At 60.8% G+C, this 17,688-nt stretch overlaps 2 protein-coding genes across 3 annotated transcripts; one reads left to right on the top strand and one right to left on the bottom strand.

The window, feature by feature from the left end:
* The first annotated feature begins 342 nt into the window (after positions 1-342).
* Positions 343-6,989, top strand: GRN (granulin precursor). Its single transcript, XM_081110495.1, has 13 exons — positions 343-405; positions 2,786-2,927; positions 3,047-3,172; positions 3,280-3,364; positions 4,072-4,184; positions 4,277-4,412; positions 4,533-4,627; positions 4,837-4,960; positions 5,241-5,338; positions 5,424-5,669; positions 5,913-6,146; positions 6,246-6,464; positions 6,547-6,989. The coding sequence occupies exons 2-13, from the start codon at positions 2,793-2,795 to the stop codon at positions 6,682-6,684; spliced, it is 1,749 nt and encodes a 582-aa protein (XP_080966621.1). The 5' UTR covers positions 343-405; positions 2,786-2,792; the 3' UTR covers positions 6,685-6,989.
* Positions 6,990-7,104: 115 nt separating this feature from the next.
* On the bottom strand, positions 7,105-17,430 carry FAM171A2 (family with sequence similarity 171 member A2). 2 transcript variants are annotated; one of them, XM_081110579.1, is made up of 8 exons: positions 17,210-17,430; positions 13,787-14,014; positions 13,466-13,558; positions 10,274-10,432; positions 10,015-10,194; positions 9,806-9,922; positions 9,559-9,664; positions 7,105-9,062 (listed from the first exon to the last, which is right to left on the bottom strand). In XM_081110579.1, exons 1-8 carry the CDS (start codon positions 17,325-17,327, stop codon positions 7,598-7,600), a joined length of 2,466 nt encoding a protein of 821 aa, XP_080966705.1. In that variant the 5' UTR covers positions 17,328-17,430; the 3' UTR covers positions 7,105-7,597. The 2 variants fall into 2 exon arrangements, with proteins under 2 accessions (XP_080966705.1, XP_080966704.1); XM_081110578.1 differs by having other exon boundaries at positions 9,559-9,685.
* Between the last annotated feature and the right edge of the window lie 258 nt (positions 17,431-17,688).

The following is a 17,688-nucleotide window of genomic DNA, read 5'->3' on the forward strand; positions in this document are numbered from 1 at the left end:
AATAGACTAGAAACAGGATGGACAAGCGTCCCAAATCCAGAAGCGAACACCCCGCAAACGCCCTTAAACGCACACTCGAAGGGGCAGCTCCTTGGGCTGCCAATGTCTGCAGACGGGCGCTGGCTCACCTCGGGCAAACCACCAGGCAAAGAGCAAGCCAGGGCGCCCATCACATGATTCTCCAATCACATGATCCCTAGAAAAGGGGGAGGGAGTGAATTGAGTAGAAAAGAAGCACGGCCTTCCAGGATGGCCCCGCCTCTACATCGACGAGTAGCCAACGGGAGCTCGACAGCCCGGACGCCTGGCCAATGGAAACTGAGGTGGGCGGGGCATCGCGCTGCCAGGCCCGGGTCAGTGAGCAGCGGGGTTGCTGCTGCCCAGCGAGCGCGGAGCAGGACGCAGGTAAGGCGGTCGGCAGTGCAGACCTCTCGCCCGCTCTTTCCCAAGGCCCCGGCCACGGGGACGTGGGGGCTTGAGGTTCCTCCGGAGTTCAATTCGGGAGGCAAGAGAAGACGCTCAGAGTGTCGTCTTTGGGGGTTTGCGATGCACTGGAGGGAGTGTTTTGAAGGGTGGCAATCTAAGCAGAATGGCAGTGACCCCCATTAGAAGGGACGCTCTTTCTCTACCTTCTCGCATTCCCGCGGGCTGCAGCCCCTTCCCGCAAAGCAGGGACCGCTCTGTTTTTGAGCCGGCTCCGCCTCCCCCGTCTGGTTGCGGTGGTGGTAGGTAGGTAGGTAGGTAGGTCGGTCGTCTCCACGGCGCCTGGGAACGGGAGGGTCGCCCTTCCTAGTCCCGGAGCACAGAGGATTGGAAGTGAGTCTGGAGAGCTTGGCTTCCTCCAAGGGCTTGGGAGTGGTTACGTCTGGCTCTGTCTTACTTCCTTTCTTGTGGGGTAGGACAAGCTAACTTCCGCCTCTCAGCCACTTTTTTCCTTGCTCACGCGCCTCGAGGTTGGGTTGGTTCAAATGTTGGGAATCTCTTGCTTCTGACACTCAGAGTTGGGGGGGCGCCACCTAGTGGAAGATGACAGAGGTGGGGGCTTGGAGAGGCTCCGGTTCGCCCTCTGTTTTGGCCCTGTGGGTGGGGTGGGGTGAGAAGCCGCCTCTCAAAACCCACCTGCCAGGAATTGGGCTCCCACGTGCCCCATCTCTGGTCCTGAGGGTGTGTGCTTGCATGTGTATTCAGTAGACACATACACTGTCATTCCTAACCTCAGGATACCCAGGAAGGAAAAGAAATCATTAGGGACCTGAATACTTTGACAGCTGTACAGGCACGCCTAAGCCAAGAAGTGGTTGGGGCGAGCTGTAGATCCCTTGCCTGGGGGCTGTGGGTGTCGAGGAGAGAGTGCAGGGGCTGAGGTCTAGGACCAGTCGTCTTCATCCTTACCTGGCCAGGAGCTGTGGAGGGGGCAACTTTGGAGGCTCTCATATAATCATCAGTGGTGGCAATTCTAGGACTAGGACCCGTGCTGTATCCTGGCAGCTTCTGCCCTCCCTGTTTCTGCCCTGCCTGGTCCACCTGCTCAGGAGATGCTTCTGTCCCCTCCCTCTGCTTGGACCCCAGGCCTCTACCCCTCCTGGGGCTTGTGATTCATTCCCAGGCACTGTGCATGGTGCCGCGAGAAATGAACCCGGTCCCATATGCTCTGGAGCCATCAAGTCCTGTCACCTCTAGGACTTGATATATGATGTGGGCATGCTCCTTAGCATCTCTGAGCCTCAGTTTCCGCCTTTGGAAGTAAAGGTGATAATTACTACTCTGGGTGGTGGTTACAAAGAAGAAAGAAAATGTAGATTGCTTAGCCTGGCTCCCAAGAGGCTCAACAAACACTGTTTTTGCCCCTCGAGGCAGGGTAACAGCTGGGCCCACCCTTGAACTAGTGGGGCTGGCTGAGCTTGGGGGAAAGTTGTTTAGGAAGTGAGAGGCTGCGCCCCATCCCTAGACCGAAGCTGGTTCCTTCTTCTGACTCCGGAGTGGGCTCTTGTGGTCTCTCTTCATGTGCAGCTGAGTTTTGGCTCCAGGATACTGGCAAGGGCAGGGAAGGTATGTTTGGAGAGTCTGAAAGGTCCTGGTGGTGTTGAGGGCCCTTTGGACACAGTGTCTCAAAGGCCGACCCAGCCTGTGTGTCCCTTTGCCTTGGTGAGGAGGGGGATGGCCAGTGAGCAGGTCGTGACTGGCCTCTGGGGAGGGTAGCCCAGATTCCACTTCCCTTTTCTCAACCCCGTGGTTTCCCATGTTGTCTTGTGACATCCCCTCCCCCACCAACAGGCCTTAGCGGGGTACAGGTGTGAACACAGTATCAGGCAAGGAGACATTCAGAGGGGCGAGCTGGGGAAGTGAAACCCTGGCTTTTTTTCCGAGGGGACTCGGTCCTTGCACCAGTGTGTCTTCCCATGACTACTGATGCCTCCCCCACACCCCAGAGGCAGCCCAGTCCCACAGGTCAGACCCACAAAACCCACAAATCTTCCTGACTCTTTCATGACCACATTTCTACACATTCACCCATGATAGGCCACATGTTGGAGACACAGATTCACACATACTCATGTCAGCATTCACGTTCATGGGTATACACGCACTCTGGCATGTGTGACACACACACACAGGACACATGTAGGAAGCGAATCTCAGGCCCCACATCTTGCTTCCTCCCTGGATAAGGAGTTGTGGGGGAGGCTCGGGTAGTCCCAGGCCTGGGCCTGGGGGGAGACTGGCCCCAGAAGCAAGGGTGGCGTGGACTTAAGCTAGTTGCCAAATGCCTCTTGGTACTTTGCAGGTGGATCATGTGGACCCTGGTGAGCTTGGCGGCCTTAGTGACAGGGCTGGTGGCTGGAACGCAGTGCCCAGATGGTCAACTCTGCCCTGTGGCCTGCTGCTTGGACCCGGGAGGAGCCAGCTACAGCTGCTGCAATCCCCTGGTGAGTGCCCTCAGCCCAGGCACGAGCTGGCAGCTGGGGTTTTCCAAAAGGTCATGTTGGGTGGGCCCGAGGAAGGGGCCGGATTCTGTCCTTTGGTTTATCCGCTCCTCTCTTCCCAGGACAAATGGCCCACAGCGCTGAGCAGGCGTCTGGGCAGACCCTGCCGGATTGATGCCCATTGCTCTCCTGGCCACTCCTGCCTCCTCACTGTCTTGGGGACCTCCAGCTGCTGCCCCTTCCCAGAGGTGAGGGCACCATTAGCTCAATGGAGGGCTCAGTTCTGTGTTCACATGTTTCCTACACTCTTCCCAGGCAAGAGGGCCTAGTCAGTGCAGCTGTCTGTGTCCCACAGGCCGTGTCATGCGGGGATGGCCGCCACTGCTGCCCAAGGGGCTTCCACTGCAGTGCTGATGGGCAGTCCTGCTTCCGAAGATCAGGTGCAGTAGGGGTGGGGATGGAGGGCAGGCAGATGGGTGGCATGTAGAGCTGGAGCACCCAGGAGCCCAGCTGGCTGGGTGACCCTGATTTCTGCTCTCATGTCCTCATTCGTGTGGCATCTCTACTAAGCACCCGCCCTGCTCTGGATAGAGGGGCAGCACTGGGGCGGGGAGGGGAAGGAGAGCACTCGGGACCTCAGGCCCAGAGCCAGGCATTGCAGGGGTGGGGAGAGGCCAAACGGGGCTGGCTTAATGCCAACCCGGTCAGTGGATGCCCCTGTCCCGTGCCATGTGTCTGAAGCAAGACCTGGCTTGTGGGAGAGTGGTTTGAGTGCCTGGGATCCTGGCCGGGTGGCTCAGTTGGTTGGAACATCAGCCCGTAGTACACCCAGATTGCAGGTTTGATTCCCGGTCAGGGCGCATACCTAAGTTGTTGGTTCGATCCCCAGTCAGGGCGTGTACGGGAGGCAACTGATTGATGCTTCTCTCTCACATTGATGTTTTTCTCTCTCACCCTTCTCTCTAAAATCAGTAAAAACATATCCTTGGGTGAGGATTTAAAAAAAAAAAAGTGCCTGAGCCCTAGTGCTAGCCCCCCAACCCCCTGTAGCTGGGAGTGTAGGCCCTGGTGCCAGCAGCTCCTTGAGTGATGGAGGCAATGACCTCCACTGACTGGGTTGGTGGAATCTGGGTCATCCTGTCCACAGATACCAACCCCCTGGGTGCTGTCCAGTGCCCCGGCAGCCAGTTCGAGTGCCCCAACTCCTCCACGTGCTGCATTACGCTTGACGGCTCCTGGGGATGCTGCCCCATACCCCAGGTACAGGTTTGGGAAGATAAGGGTGGGAGGGGGCAGCAGGAGCAGAGTGAGGGGCTGGAGGGGCAAAGACAGTCAGGACCTTCTCTTCTCAGGCTATTTGCTGCGAAGACAAGGTGCACTGCTGCCCCCGTGGTACCACCTGTGACCTGGCTCATACCCGCTGCCTCACCGCCACGGGCACCCTCCCCCTGGCAAAGAAGATCCCAGCACAAAGGGCTAAAAGAGCAGGTGAAGAGATGGGTGAACTTCAGGTTGGGGGTTGGGAGTAAGGAGAGGCCTTGCCTGGCTTCTAGCCGAGGAAAAGTTCCCCTCCACCCTGGCTGCCCCTCACACCTTCTCCCCTTCCAGGGATCATGTGCCCAGATGGACAGTCCCAGTGCCCTGACGATTCTACCTGCTGTGAGCTGCCTAATGGGAAATATGGCTGCTGCCCAATTCCTAATGTGAGTGAGGGGCTATGCCAGTTGGGCTATGTGCCCACAGCCACCTAGCCTGGACACCTACCTTGCAGGGATTGCAGGGGCCTGAGGCTGGCTGACAGGACGTATGCTACCCCCTAGTGGGGGATTGGGGCAGTGCCAGCTGTCAGCCTGACTTCCTTGTGCTCAAGTAAGACTGGAAGCCACAAAGACCCACCCTTGCCTTCACCCAGGCCATCTGCTGCTCCGACCACCAGCACTGCTGCCCCCAGGACACCGTGTGTGACCTGGCCCAGGGGAAGTGCCTCGTCCAGGAGAACAGTACGGACCTCCTCACCAAGCTGCCAGCGCACACAGGTACCAGAAGCAGGCCCCAGACTCCCACCTGCCCCAGGAGGAGGAGCTTCCCACCAGGCTCTTCCAGGAGCAGATATGGGGGCGGGCACTGGTGGCTGCTTGGAGGGGCCAGGGCAGGTACAGCCCCCTCTTCTCCTCATTGGGCTTCGCTTTAGGATCCCTGCCAGGGGTGGCCTTCCATCCTCAACATCTGGTTCCAGCTGTGGAGCCCACCAAGGGTAGGACCTCCAGACGGTCCCCGGTGCTACTGCTTGACTTGTCCTCCTTGCCCAACCCACAGTGCAGGAGGTGAAGTGTGACACGGAGGTGAGCTGCCCAGAGGACTACACCTGCTGCCGCCTACCGACGGGAGCCTGGGGCTGCTGCCCGTATGTCCAGGTACCCAGGAGTGGTGGGTGGGCTGGGCTGAGGGGGGCAGCAAGCTAGGCCCCTGTGCCTACTGCCCCTTCTCTACCCACCCTAGGCTGTGTGCTGTGAAGACCACGTGCACTGCTGCCCAGCCGGGTTTACATGTGACATAGAGAAGGGTACCTGTATGCAGGAAGGCCGCCAGCTGCCCTGGATGGAGCAGGCCCCAGCCCGCCTCAGCCTGCCAGTCCCCCAAGCCATGGAGAGTGATGTCCCCTGTGATAATGTCACCAGCTGCCCCTTCTCCACCACCTGTTGCCGACTTGCGTCTGGAGAGTGGGGCTGCTGTCCTGCCCCAGAGGTGCATGGATACTGGGGTAGCATGGCGGGGGGGGAGGCGGGGGGCATTGTCTTGACCTGGGCAGGTGGCCAGACTCCTGTTACCTTGCTCTTCTGCTCTCTGCCTGGCCCAGAGGGGCACACCAGCTCTCAGATTTCATTCCCAGCTGGAAGGACTGAGCAGAAGAATGGGATAGGGGCTCAGTGTTTCGTCCCACACAGTATAGCTTCCTAGATCATTCTCTGCCCTTTCTCCCCTCGCCAGGCTGTCTGCTGCTCGGACCACCAGCACTGTTGCCCTCAGGGCTACACGTGCTTGGCTGGGGGGCAGTGTCAGCGGGGGACCCAGATCGTGGCTGGACTGGAGAAGGTGCCTGCCTACCGGGCTTCCTTGTCCAAACCCAAGGACACGGACTGTGACCAGCACACCAGCTGCCCAGTGGGGCAGACCTGCTGCCCAAGCCTGAGTAAGAGCTGGGCCTGCTGCCAGCTGCCCCACGTGAGTGTCCACCTGCCTGCCCCTGGAGTGGGGAGCTGAGTCCTGGGGGTGGAGGGGACAAGAGCATAATGCCACTCTGCCCCCCCACCCCCACCCCAGGCTGTGTGCTGTGAGGATCGTCAGCATTGCTGCCCCAATGGGTACACCTGCAATGTGAAGGCCCGAACCTGTGAGAAGGAGGTGGATTCCGCCCACCTGCCCCTCGGCCCTCATGTGGGTGCGGGGGACGTGGAGTGTGGAGAGGGGCACTTCTGCCACGATAACCAGACCTGCTGCCGAGACAGCCGCGGGAGCTGGGCCTGCTGTCCCTACCGCCAGGTCAGTGCCATCCCTACCCTGGGTCTGGTCCAGGCCTGGCCAGGTCCTGCCCTAACCCTCGTACCCTCCTCTGACCATCCAGGGCATCTGTTGTGCCGATCAGCGTCACTGCTGTCCCGCCGGCTTCCGCTGTGGGGCCAAGGGCACCAAGTGTTTGCGTAAGGAGACGCTGCGCTGGGACGCCCCTCTGAGGGCTCCGGCCCCAAGGCAGCTGCTGTGAGGAGAGACCGGGGGCCACAGACACTCTACAGCCCTCGGGGCCCTGTTCGGAGGGCACCCGCTGCTCAGGCCTCCTGACTCTCCATTCTGCGTCCCCCATCACTGAGGTGGGGTCTCCGTCTGAGGCCTTCCCTGTCACACGGGGAGCTGTGGCAAGAGCCACGCTACAAGCTGCCATTCTCTCTCTCTCCATGTCTGTGGACCCTGTGGCCAGGTGCTCTTCCCTCTGCACAGGTGTGTTTCTGTGTGTGTGTGTGTGTGTGTGTGTGTGTGCTCCAATAAAGTTTGTACACTTTCTTAATAGTGTCTGATTTGGCTGCCCTGCCTGCCTTCCCCAGGAGATCCCTGAGCAAGGGTCCCCATCCAGCACCCAGTTCCCTCAGCCCCACAGACACACACCGAGCTCATCTCACCAGTTTTATATTTGCTGCTGCCCACAGCGGTCCTATCACATTATCCCGTTGCCCAGAGCCCCCCAGCCACTAGCCCCGTGACTTGGTAGCCCAGAGGTGGGCTAGTCAGCAAGCAGCACCCCTCCCTTCCCAGGGGTCCACAGAGAACTCCCCCTCCCTTCCCGGCCCTCATACCAGCAGCTAAGGCCTGGCTCCCCTCCTGCCTTCTCACAATAGAACTTTCTATGTACACCGTTTACACAGGCACTGCTTGCCCCCCACCCCGCCCGCCTCCCCAGCACCTCCCAATGGGGGGTCTGGACCCCTCCCACCGCCTTCTTGGAGGCAGCCATGGGGTCCCTCCCAAGCCATTACCCAGCACATACCACTGAACAGCTCTGCAGGCCTCTGGGCACCTTTCACAGCGAGTGCCCCCGCAACTCCCGTGGGGTGCGCACCCCGGGGACAGGCCCGGGCGGGGCGGAGCCAGACCCGCGGGCGGGGCCGGGCCCGGAGGCGGCGCTATTTGACGTTGAACACCATCAGCGGCCGCTCCTCCCGCCGCTGCCAAGGGCTCTTCTTGTCGCCCGCGTCGTCGCCCGCCTCCGCCCCCAGCTCGTCCTCGGGGCTGGTGAGCGAGTCGCGCCGGAGCTCGCTGGCGCTGCTGCGGGAGCTGTCCCCGCGGCTGCGGCCGCGACCCCGGGGCACCGTGGCCGCTCGGCCCTCGGGCGCCGCCACCTCGTCCAGCAGCGGCGTCAGCGAGTTGTCCTCGGGAGAGCAGAGGCCCGTGCGGCTCTCGCTGCTGCTGGGCTCCGTGTCCTCGCTGAGCGCCAGGCGCGGGGGCGCGGGCGGCGGCGGCGGCGGGGCGGCGGGCGGAGCGCGCTCCCGCTCCCGCTCCTCGCGCAGGGGCCGCCGGCGCGCGGGCCGCGCCTCGTGCACGTCGACGCCCGAGTCCAGGCTGGCGTCCGTGCTCCGGCCGCCGCCCGCCTGCAGGTCGATGTAGGAGTGACGCACCTGCGAGTTGGAGCGCCCGTCCAGCGACACGAACCAGGCGCGCGGGTGCGGCTTCACGCCCAGTTCGAGCAGCTTCTTCTCGGTCAGCGCCTGCAGCTCCCCGTTGAGCTGCGCCATGGTGGACTCGTTGAACAGCACGGGGATGGTGACCGAGCCGCTGACCGGCGCCGAGCGCCCGCCGCCCCAGCCCTCGCCGCCGCCGCCGCCGCCCTCGCCGCCCGCGCCCGAGTGACCGGGCATCAGCGGGCGCTGCGAGTCGGGCTGGGGGAAAGGGCGTGCGGGCCCGGGGGCCGTGCCCTCGGGTGGGAGGGGCTCGTCGCCCGCCCCCGCGGCTCCCGCCTCGCCGCCCAGGCGCACGTAGTGCGCGGGGATCACCAGGGTGGGCATGACGTTGCGGTAGACGCTGTCCTTGAGGTGGTCGATGGAGCCGCAGAAGATGAGCTGCCCCGCCTGGCTGAGCGACGGCGGCCGCGCCAGCTGGTCCACCGACTGCGACAGCAGGAAGTCGGGGGTCTTGCTCTCGGCCGCCCCCTTGTGGCCCAGGTAGTGCTCGAAGGGCGGCGGCGGCGAGGGCGGCTCCGGCAGGAAGGCCGTGGCCCGGGAGGGCCCCCGCCGGTACTCCTCCAGGCCTGGCTCCAGCCCGCCCGGGCCCTCGACGGAGCGGGCGCCCTTCTGCCCGGCGCCCTCGCCCCCGCGGGCAGCTGCAGGCTCGGCGGCCGGGCGGCAGACGGAGCGCGGCTTGGCGCGGAAGAAGTCATCCCGGGAGGCGGCCAAGTCGCGGGAGCTGGAAAAGGCGGAGTGGAGGGGGCCGGGAGGAGGCGCCTCGGGGTCCCCCGACGGGGTGGGCTCCAGGGGCCCCCCACAGATGAGATGGAGCTGGGACATCGAGGTGGCCTGGTCTCGTTTGTTGCCCTCGGAGGGCCCGGAGAGCTGCAGCTTGCGGTGCTGTTGCCTGGGCTTCAGGCAGCGCCTCCTGGAGAGGAGAAGGCAGGCGGGTCCTTAGGAAAGGGCCATGTCGGAGCAGCTCCCTAACCCACAGCTGCAAGATGAGGGGTGGAAACAGTTGGAAGGATCGGGACAATGCCTGGGACTAAGGCATCCAGCCAACCTGGGAGAAGTTTGTGGAAAGAGCTTGTATGTCTGTGGGAGGTCCAGCTAGCAGCTGTGCCCATTTGGGTCCCTTTCGGGTAAATTGCACGCCTGCGCAGTAAGGGACGCGGTGAGAACCTGGGAGGATGTGCGAGCCCGAGGCCCCATGGAGGTGAGAGCTGGGCTGGTTGTCTCTGGGGGGGCCGGTCCTGCCTCCTCCCTCCCGCTTGTCTCAAGCCACCAGCCTTTCAGTCTTTGCATGTGCATATGCCCTGTGCTTTTATGCATTTTGGAGGCCTGAGCACCCAACACAAGGCCAGGCATAGGGTGGGCCTCCGTCTGCATGGGATGAGAGAAGGTGGGGTCTGGGTATCACTCACCGGCAATAGTAGATGAGCAGACACAGCAGGATGAGCACCAGCAGTGCCAGGGCTGCCAGGATGGTGAGCAGGAAGATGGTATGGTAGGTGCCGATGTCCTGGATGCCTGTTGTGATGGTGACCAGCCCTGTGCCAGGCAAGGGCTTAGCGTTCCAGGTGTGGATGCCCTTCCTGCCTTTCAGAAGGGATCCACTCTGCCAGCCTCCCCTTCCCCTACTGCCCCCTGTCCCCCCTACCACACTCTCACCAGTCGTGGGGGAGGCCATGGCAGCCGCCCAGTACCCCAGCTGGGGGGAGACAAAGGTCCAGTAGAGCTGCCGGCCTTCCTTCCGGATCACACCGGTGCCGTTGCGCACCCACAGCCCTGGGAGAAGCAGGGGTTGCATCAGAGTCAAGTCCTCCCACCTAAGTCTCTGTCCCCACACTCCAGCCCCGGCAACTCCCCGAGGCACTCACCACTCTTGGGGTCAAACCTCCAGGCTGGAATGCTGGTGCCCACAGCCAGGGCGCGAGGCTCCGAGGGCACAGGCAGAGACAGGTGAATGGGGCCCGAGAGTGGTACTTCTGTTCCATTGCCTGTCAGCAGGTGCACGCTCACGGCAGCCAGGGGCATCAGCTCCAGCCAGGAGCCATTGCCTAGGGGAAGGGGACCCCGAGCTGAGGGGTAAGCCCTCGAGGTGGGGGGCATCCCTTCCGTGCCTGGCACCCAGCCTACCTGAGCTGGAGGCCTCGGTGCCCAGGAAGGCAGGGAAAGCCCGCATTTCCTGCTGGGTGCTGGCAGGTGTGAGCGAGGCCCAGAGCTGGCTGTAGGTGGAGCTGACAGGCAGGCGGGCAGCCTGCCGTTGGAACTGCACCCAGGGCTGGGAGCGGGCACCTGATGGAGAGAGGAGGGGCTGCAGCGGCCTGGCCAGGGGCAAGGCTGCCCAGAGACCAGAGTGGAAAGCAAGTATCTAAGGAGAGGGGGAGCCAGCGGGTCAGGCCACTGGGGAGGCCAGGGAGGGTGGTGACTTGGGAGAAAACTGGGCAGTCGTAGAATGTTAATTTGGAAGGAATGTGGACCAGAACCCTAGTCCTGGCTGTGTGACCTGGAGCAAGTTGCTCTCTGAAGCAGTTTCCTTATCTGTAATAATAAAAGCGTGATATGCTAATTAGACCGGACAGCCGAATGACCTTCCGGGTGTCCTTCCGGACGACCTTCCAAACATCGGGCCTCTAGTTAACCTGTAAAGTGATGAGGTTGAGGTCCTCAAACAATTACTGTCTCCAGTGCGGCAGGCACTGTGTTAAGTGCCGGGGATACAAAAATGAATAAGATACAATGCACAGTTCCCAGCCTTCAAGTTCACAGTCCAGTGTGGTGCGGTGTGAGGGCGCCCATTTCTGCTGTGGTAGACGGAAACGTTCTACGTCTGTGGTGCCCATTACAGCGCCCACAGACACACGTGGCTACCAAGCACCTGAACTGTGGCCAGTGCAGTGTGACTCAGGAACTGGGTTTATTTTTCATTTTGAAAAATGTAATCGATTCTTAATTCATTTAAATTTAAATAGCTACGCGTGGCTAGTAGCTACTGCATTAGACAGCTTAGGCTCTGCGTGTTGTCTGCCTGCCTTGGGGTGGAGAGGATGTGAAACGGAATTCTGATACAATAAGGTAATAGTAACTTTTGTTAAGCTTTGATATGCTGGCCACTGTTCTAAGCCGGTTATCTATGTTAAAACCCCTGTAGTTAGCACAGCAGCCCCTGACTAGGTACCTTTATCATGGACCCTATTTTATTGGATGGAAATGGAGGCGGGAGAAGGTCAGTAACTTGGCCAGGTCACAATCCTGGAGCCTGACTGAAGCCCAGGACACATGGGTCACCGCGGTCCTATCCCCCTCGCTATTACAATACCGGGGGCAGGTGCCAGCTCCGAAGGCCCTGTGGCACCTGGCAGGATAGGACAGCCAGGAATGAAAGGGGAAAGGAACCTGCAGGACTGCCGGGAGCAAGGCCCCTGGCACTAAGCAGCCTGTTGACCAGGGGCCTCCAGGTGACTGGAGGGGGATGGGGGTGGGGGTGAGGCAGTGGCAGGTCAGGTTCCAGTGGGCGTGGTCAGGAAGTGGAAGAGTCTAGGCTTTATACCGAAGCAGTGGGAGCTGAGGGAGGCTTTAAGCTAGGAAGCAATAAAGGGTTCCTTTGGCATTTTATTTTGATTTTTTTAAACGTTTTTATTGATTTTTAGAGAGAGGGGAAGGGAGAGGGATAGAAACATCGATGAGAGAGAAACATCCGTGAGAAATAATCAACATTGATCGGCTGTCTCCTGCATGCCCCCTACTGGGGATTGAGCCCCCAGAACGAGGGCTTGTGCCCTGACCAGGAATCGAACCATGACCACTTGGTTCCTGGGTGGACACTTAACCACTGAGCCACACCGGCTGGGCTCCTTTGGCATTTTAGAAACTTCCAGCCCGGCCGGGGTGGCTCAGTGGTTGAATGTTGACCCTATGGACCAGGAGGTCATGGTTTGATTCCCGGTCAAGGCATATGCCCGGGTTGCAGGCTTGATCCCCAGTGTGGGACGTGTAGGAGGTAGCCGATCAAAGAATCTCTCTCATCATTGATGTTTCTCTCTCTCTTTCCCCTCTTCCTTCCTCTCTGAAGTCAATAAAAGAAAGACATTTTTAAAAAGAAACCTCCAAAGAAATTTTAGAAGCCTCTGGTTCAGGATCAGAGAAATGATGATGAACAAATGAGTAATTTGGGGGATAAGGATATAAACTGAGGAGGGGCTTCTCTCACTCCACAACCCAGTGTGGCTCCCTAGTGCTAGCTAGATGGAGCCTCCCCTCTGCCAGGCTTCATCAACCAGTCTGCTCTAGGTGCCCCTTCTGCATAGCCAGACCAGAGCACCCCCTTCTTTTTTTAAAAAATATATTTTTATTGGTTTCAGAGAGGAAGCAAGAGAGAGAGAGAAACATCAATGATGAGAGAGAATCATTGACGGCTGCCTCCTGCATGCTCCTCACCAGGGATCCAGCCAGCAACCTGGGCATGTGCCCTGACCGGGAATCCAACCATGACCTCCCGGTTCCTAGGTCGATGCTCAACCACGATCCCTCTCCCTTCTGCCCCTGCATCTGGAAGCTCCCCCCAGGCCTTCCTCTCCAGTGAAGATGCTTTGCTCCCTCTTCCACTCCCAAGTCCATTCAGCCCCACAGCTCCCTTCACTACATGCTCCTCCTGGCACACTCACAGGTTAGGGTGTTCTCCATATTGAATGCAGCCGCCCTCTCCTCCACTGTCCTGCCTGCTCTGTAATTATTCTGGGGACAACCTGTCTGTGTGTTTTCCTACTTGTCTGTGAACTCCACGAGGCAGGGAATGGGTTTGTTCTTCCTTCCCACGGCTCCCCGGCACCAGACACAGGGCCTGGCCCAGCCCAGGTGCCGCCGTCAGTCTTAGCTGAATGGCACCAGGGCCACTGCAGGACTGCTCCAGGCCTTGCACTCCACCGGTGTTCAGTACCCTGGAACGACCCTCTCATGGTCTTCTGACATGGCCACGCACCCAGTAGGTGCACAGCAAGGACTCGGTGACCCGCTGAAGACACAGGTGGCAGGGAGTGGGAATGCTGTTGGTAGTAGAGGGAGAACAGAAACCACGAGAAGCCCCAGTAACAGCGAACATTTATTGGCCACCTTCTGTGCTGTTTTTTGCATCCTTGATAATGTTCAGTCCTCGCCTCAATTTGATGATGCAGATGCTATCAATACCCACATCTTATGGGTGACACCACTGACGTTCAGAGGTTAAGTGACTTGCCCAGGGCACCCAGCTAGTATGGAAGAGCAGGGCTCTCTATTCTCAGGTCAGGGGGCCGGAAGAGGAGCTTGGGGGTGGGTAGGAGGGAGGCTTACCAGGAGAACCCAAGAGGATGTGCACCAGGTCCTCATAGAGGATGAGGGTGGCCGGCCGCTCGGGGAGCAGGTAGAGGCTGACTGACGCATACACTGCAGGAGGGGTGGCCTGTTAGCTCCAGAGAAAGCCCCTGCCCACACCCAGGCAGGGGACTCCCTCCATCCGAATCCTAGTGACTTCATCCTCCCTCAGCCCCCTCTGCATACCCCAGGCCAGGCAGCAGCTGCTGGAAAGCCTACCCCCTCCGCCCCCAAGGACTATTTTGGGACGGGGTTGATGGGGTCAGCTGCTGTCCCCCCTCCACCTGCCCCTGCACTCACAGGGCAGCTTGTCAACGCGCCAGGGCACGGAGTTGGTGAGGAAGCCAGGGCGGGCAGCAGTGACCAGCACCCAGGTGCCCAAGCGGTAACTGAGGGGCAGTGTGGCCACGCCCTCCGAGTCCGTGGTGCCAGCAGCCAGCAGCATGCGATTCCCAAACACATCCACTGAGGCCTGGGCCAAAGGCGCCAGCTCCCCGCTCACATACACCTGGACCTTGATCAGGACCTCTGTGGACAAGATGAGGTGAGGAGAGTGAGGAGGAGGAGGAGGAAGGGAGGAAGAGAGAAAGGGGGGGCGCCTCAAGATCAGAGGAGGGGGCTGTGGGTTGGGAGCAAGGCTAGATAAGACATTATAAAAGCTAGCATTTACAGAGCCCTCAAACGTCACATCAGCCTGTGAGGTAGTTGGCACTATTTCATCGAGTCTAACAGACGCACTTGTCCACATTTTAACATTTCTGAATTCAGACTATGCCTATGGTTGATGTTGTCATAATTATAATTGGCAGCATTTTTTCCCTTTCTTACTGGTACATGAAATAATGGTGCATCTTCCAGTCAATGATGCATTAGACTCGGTAAGACATGCTCTTAGCCCATTTTGCAGATAAATAAACTGAGGCTCAAAGAGTTTATATATTTGTACTACAGTTAAGTGGGAGGTCCAAACCTGGGTATTGACTTCTAGACCTAAATTCTTAACCGCCGGACCCTATGGGGCTGGTGTCAGGGAGAGGAGAGGGAAGGGAGGGCTGAGAAAGAATAAGTGGAGAACCAGAGGCGACAAGTGGAGAGGAGAGAGGTCAGGATTCAGCCATTTGGAAGAGGGGATGGGGTGTTGGGTCAGAGTTCGGGTTCTTAGGAAGAAACGGAGAAGCGGACTCCAGGGAACTGGTCATTCCCATCATTCATCCACCGCCTAGGACGCTTTGCACAAACCTGTTTCTCTTCAGATTTAGGGACTCACTCCAACCGAAACCCAGACAAGCACCTCCTGACCCCTCCTCCTCAGTGTACTGCTGGCCCCCTCCCAGCTGGTCAGCTACAGGCAGTCACCACGGTAACTCCTTCATTCCTCCCAGAAGATGGGCAGGGAGCTGGGGCCCTGGCCAGGGAAAGAGCCTGGGGGGAGGGGAGAAGAGACCCAGGCCCAAGGGAAGCCGGTATGGAGGGGGCTGGGAAGGGAAACCCAAGTCCTTCGCTTTCCAGCCAACTCTGCCCCTCGCCCGTGGACGGTCTCGCTGCCATGGGCCTGCAGGCCTCCTGCTCTCAGATGGGGTGATGGGGGGAGGAACCAGGCCTAGACTTGCTCTCACGGGTTTTCCAGGCAGCCTCTCTGATCCAGCGCACCATCGACCCCTTCTCACTCAGTGCAGCCCCTTCCTCAAGAGCATGCCTCACCCCTACCTTGCTGCTCACAATGGGAGAAGGTGTCATGCTTGGAAAGGTACAGAGACCCAAGTACGAGCCCCAGGAGGCAGGTGGGAGTGGGTTGGGTGCTGGACACAAAACTAGGGGAGTCCAGGTACAAAGGGAGGCTGAGGGCCACAGGGCATGGGAAGGTCCAGGGGCCTCATGGGTGGAGCTTAATGCTCAACAGTGACAGGTGTCTTATCTCAGGCTTCCAACCCCAGGGCCAGTGCCGCGCCTGCCCCTGGCATCCCATCCAGCTGCTCTGAACCCACCACCCTGTCCTCTCCCGGGCCAAAGCCCACTTCTGCAGGGTGGGTGCACACACCCGACCCTTTCCTTTCTGGTTCCCCTGGGAACTGGCAGCCCCCCTCCACCTCCGAGTCGGAATTCTGAGAAGCTAGAGGGCCTGGCTACTCCCTACCCCCACCCCAGGCTAGGAGCAGCTGGACAGAGCAGCTGGGAAGAGGGAACCCAGGATTAGGGACTATGGTCATGGACGGAATGCCTTGGGTTCAAGAAAAGGGGAGAAAGCCCAGGGAACAAAACGGGTGGGTAGGTAAGGCCTGAAGAAGGCACCAGCGCCAAACTGGGGGGTGAGGGGGTGCCTGGTGGATTTCCTTCCCCTTCCCCATCAGCTGGGCTTCCAGACAGCATTCTGGGAGAGCCCTGTTCCTGGCTCTATTCCAGACCATTCCCTGGGCCCCTCCCCTGGGGTACAGGGCTGGAGAAAAGCTTTCTGAGAAAATGGGGCCCATTCCCAGCCATCAAAGCTCTTCTTGTCTCCCAGGAAGACTGAAGCCAGAGGAGAACCTTCCCCATTCCTCAACGCCTGACGTTCCATACGGTATCCGTTTCTCCTGGCTCGGCCCTGCCTCATTCCAGGAGGAAATCCGACCCCCTCCCTTCATCCGGACCCCACTTCCCTCATGGAGACTCCCCCACCCTGCTTTTCCTGCCAGCTCCTTGGTGGGGAAGTGAGGAGTGGAGAGCACCAGTTCAGGTTCAGACAGGGATGGGGCCCAGAGGCAGGAGAGGGGAGGGCAGTGGCGGGGTGGTGGGGCAGGAGGCTAGGTGGGGGTGCAGGGCTGGAGTGGGTGGAGTACCCGGAGAGCCCAAGCAGGGGAGGAAGTAATCCTCTAGCTCTCCCACCCTCTCCGCTGCAGAAGCCGACCCCACCCCCACCTCACACACCCACCTGGGCCCGGAGAGGGATGGAGAGGTGAGATGAGGAGGGGGTGATCGGGGCTCGGACTGGGGACAGGAATGGCCGGGACCCAGGCACCTGCCCTCCCAGCCGGCACTGCCCACAGTCAGCTAGCCAGCTCAGCAGGCTCGGCCACCACAGCCCTGCCATGCGCTTGGAGCTAGGAATCACCATGTACCCCTTTTTTTCGGAGCCCCCCAACTTCAGCCCCTTCTCTTTCATGGGCTAAGCAGCGTTTCTTTGGTGCACCCCCAAATCTAAACCTGGGGGGCTGTCAGGCTCTAGGCGAAGAACCCCATTCGAACAGTCAATCCACCCTTAGCCTCACCCCTTTTCCCCCTCCCTACACCCCCGTCAAACCTGGCTCTAGGCGCCCAGCCCCCGTCTAGGCCCAGGGTGGCAGCCGAAGCCTGAGCCCCCACCCCGCCGGGGTCTGGAGCGAGAACCCGCAGGGGGCTGCGAGCGGGCGCCCGCCCCAGCCCGCCCCTGGGCGGGTGTCCTCGGCAGACAATGGCTCAGGCTGCAGCGCCTCGCGGACCGGGAGGGAGAAAAACAAGGCAGGAGGTGGGCGGCGGCGCAGAGCCCGGGGACCCCCGCCCTCCCCATTGTGTCTCCCCGAGACCCCCTCCCCGGAGGTCCCCCTCGCCCCCGCCAGCTCCAAACCCAGGTCGCCCATCTACCCCACCCCAATCCAGGGCACGGAATAGCCCCCCATTCTCGAGCGCCGCCGAGAGGGGGCTGGCGGGCGGGGCCCCGGGGGGTGGGGGCGCAGGCTGGCGATCGCTGCCCTTCCCGGCGAGACTCACCCTGCGGGCTGGGGGGCTCCGGCGGCGACTTGCCGGGAGCGCGGGAGGCGCCGCCGAGCAGCAGCCCCAGCAGCGGTAGGAGCCGCGTGAGGACGCTGGGGCCACTCGGCGGCGGCATCGCGGGGCTCGGCCCGGCCCTAGCGGCCCATGGCTCCCGCCCGGCCCCCCTCGGCCGGCCCCGCTCAGCCCCAGCTCTGCGCGGCTCCGGCTCCCGCTCAGGCTGCGGCGGCCGCTCAGCGCGATTGTCTCCGCCCGGAGCCGCCGCCAGCGCCCCCTGCCGGCGGCGCCCCACCCGCTGGTCCTCCCGGCACCGCCCCCTCGCCGCCCCGCCCCGCCCGCCTCCTGCCTGAGCTCAGCCCACCCCGCAGCCACCATCCTGTACTCCAGACCCAGAGCTGCCAGGGAGTGTACCGAATGGGGTCCAATCGCCTGGGTGCTTGGAGTTCCAGGGTTCCCGAAATTTGGTGCATATTTTTTTG

This window comes from Myotis nattereri, assembly GCF_964212035.1.
Source record: "Myotis nattereri genome assembly, chromosome: 16".
Taxonomy (NCBI): domain Eukaryota; kingdom Metazoa; phylum Chordata; class Mammalia; order Chiroptera; family Vespertilionidae; genus Myotis; species Myotis nattereri.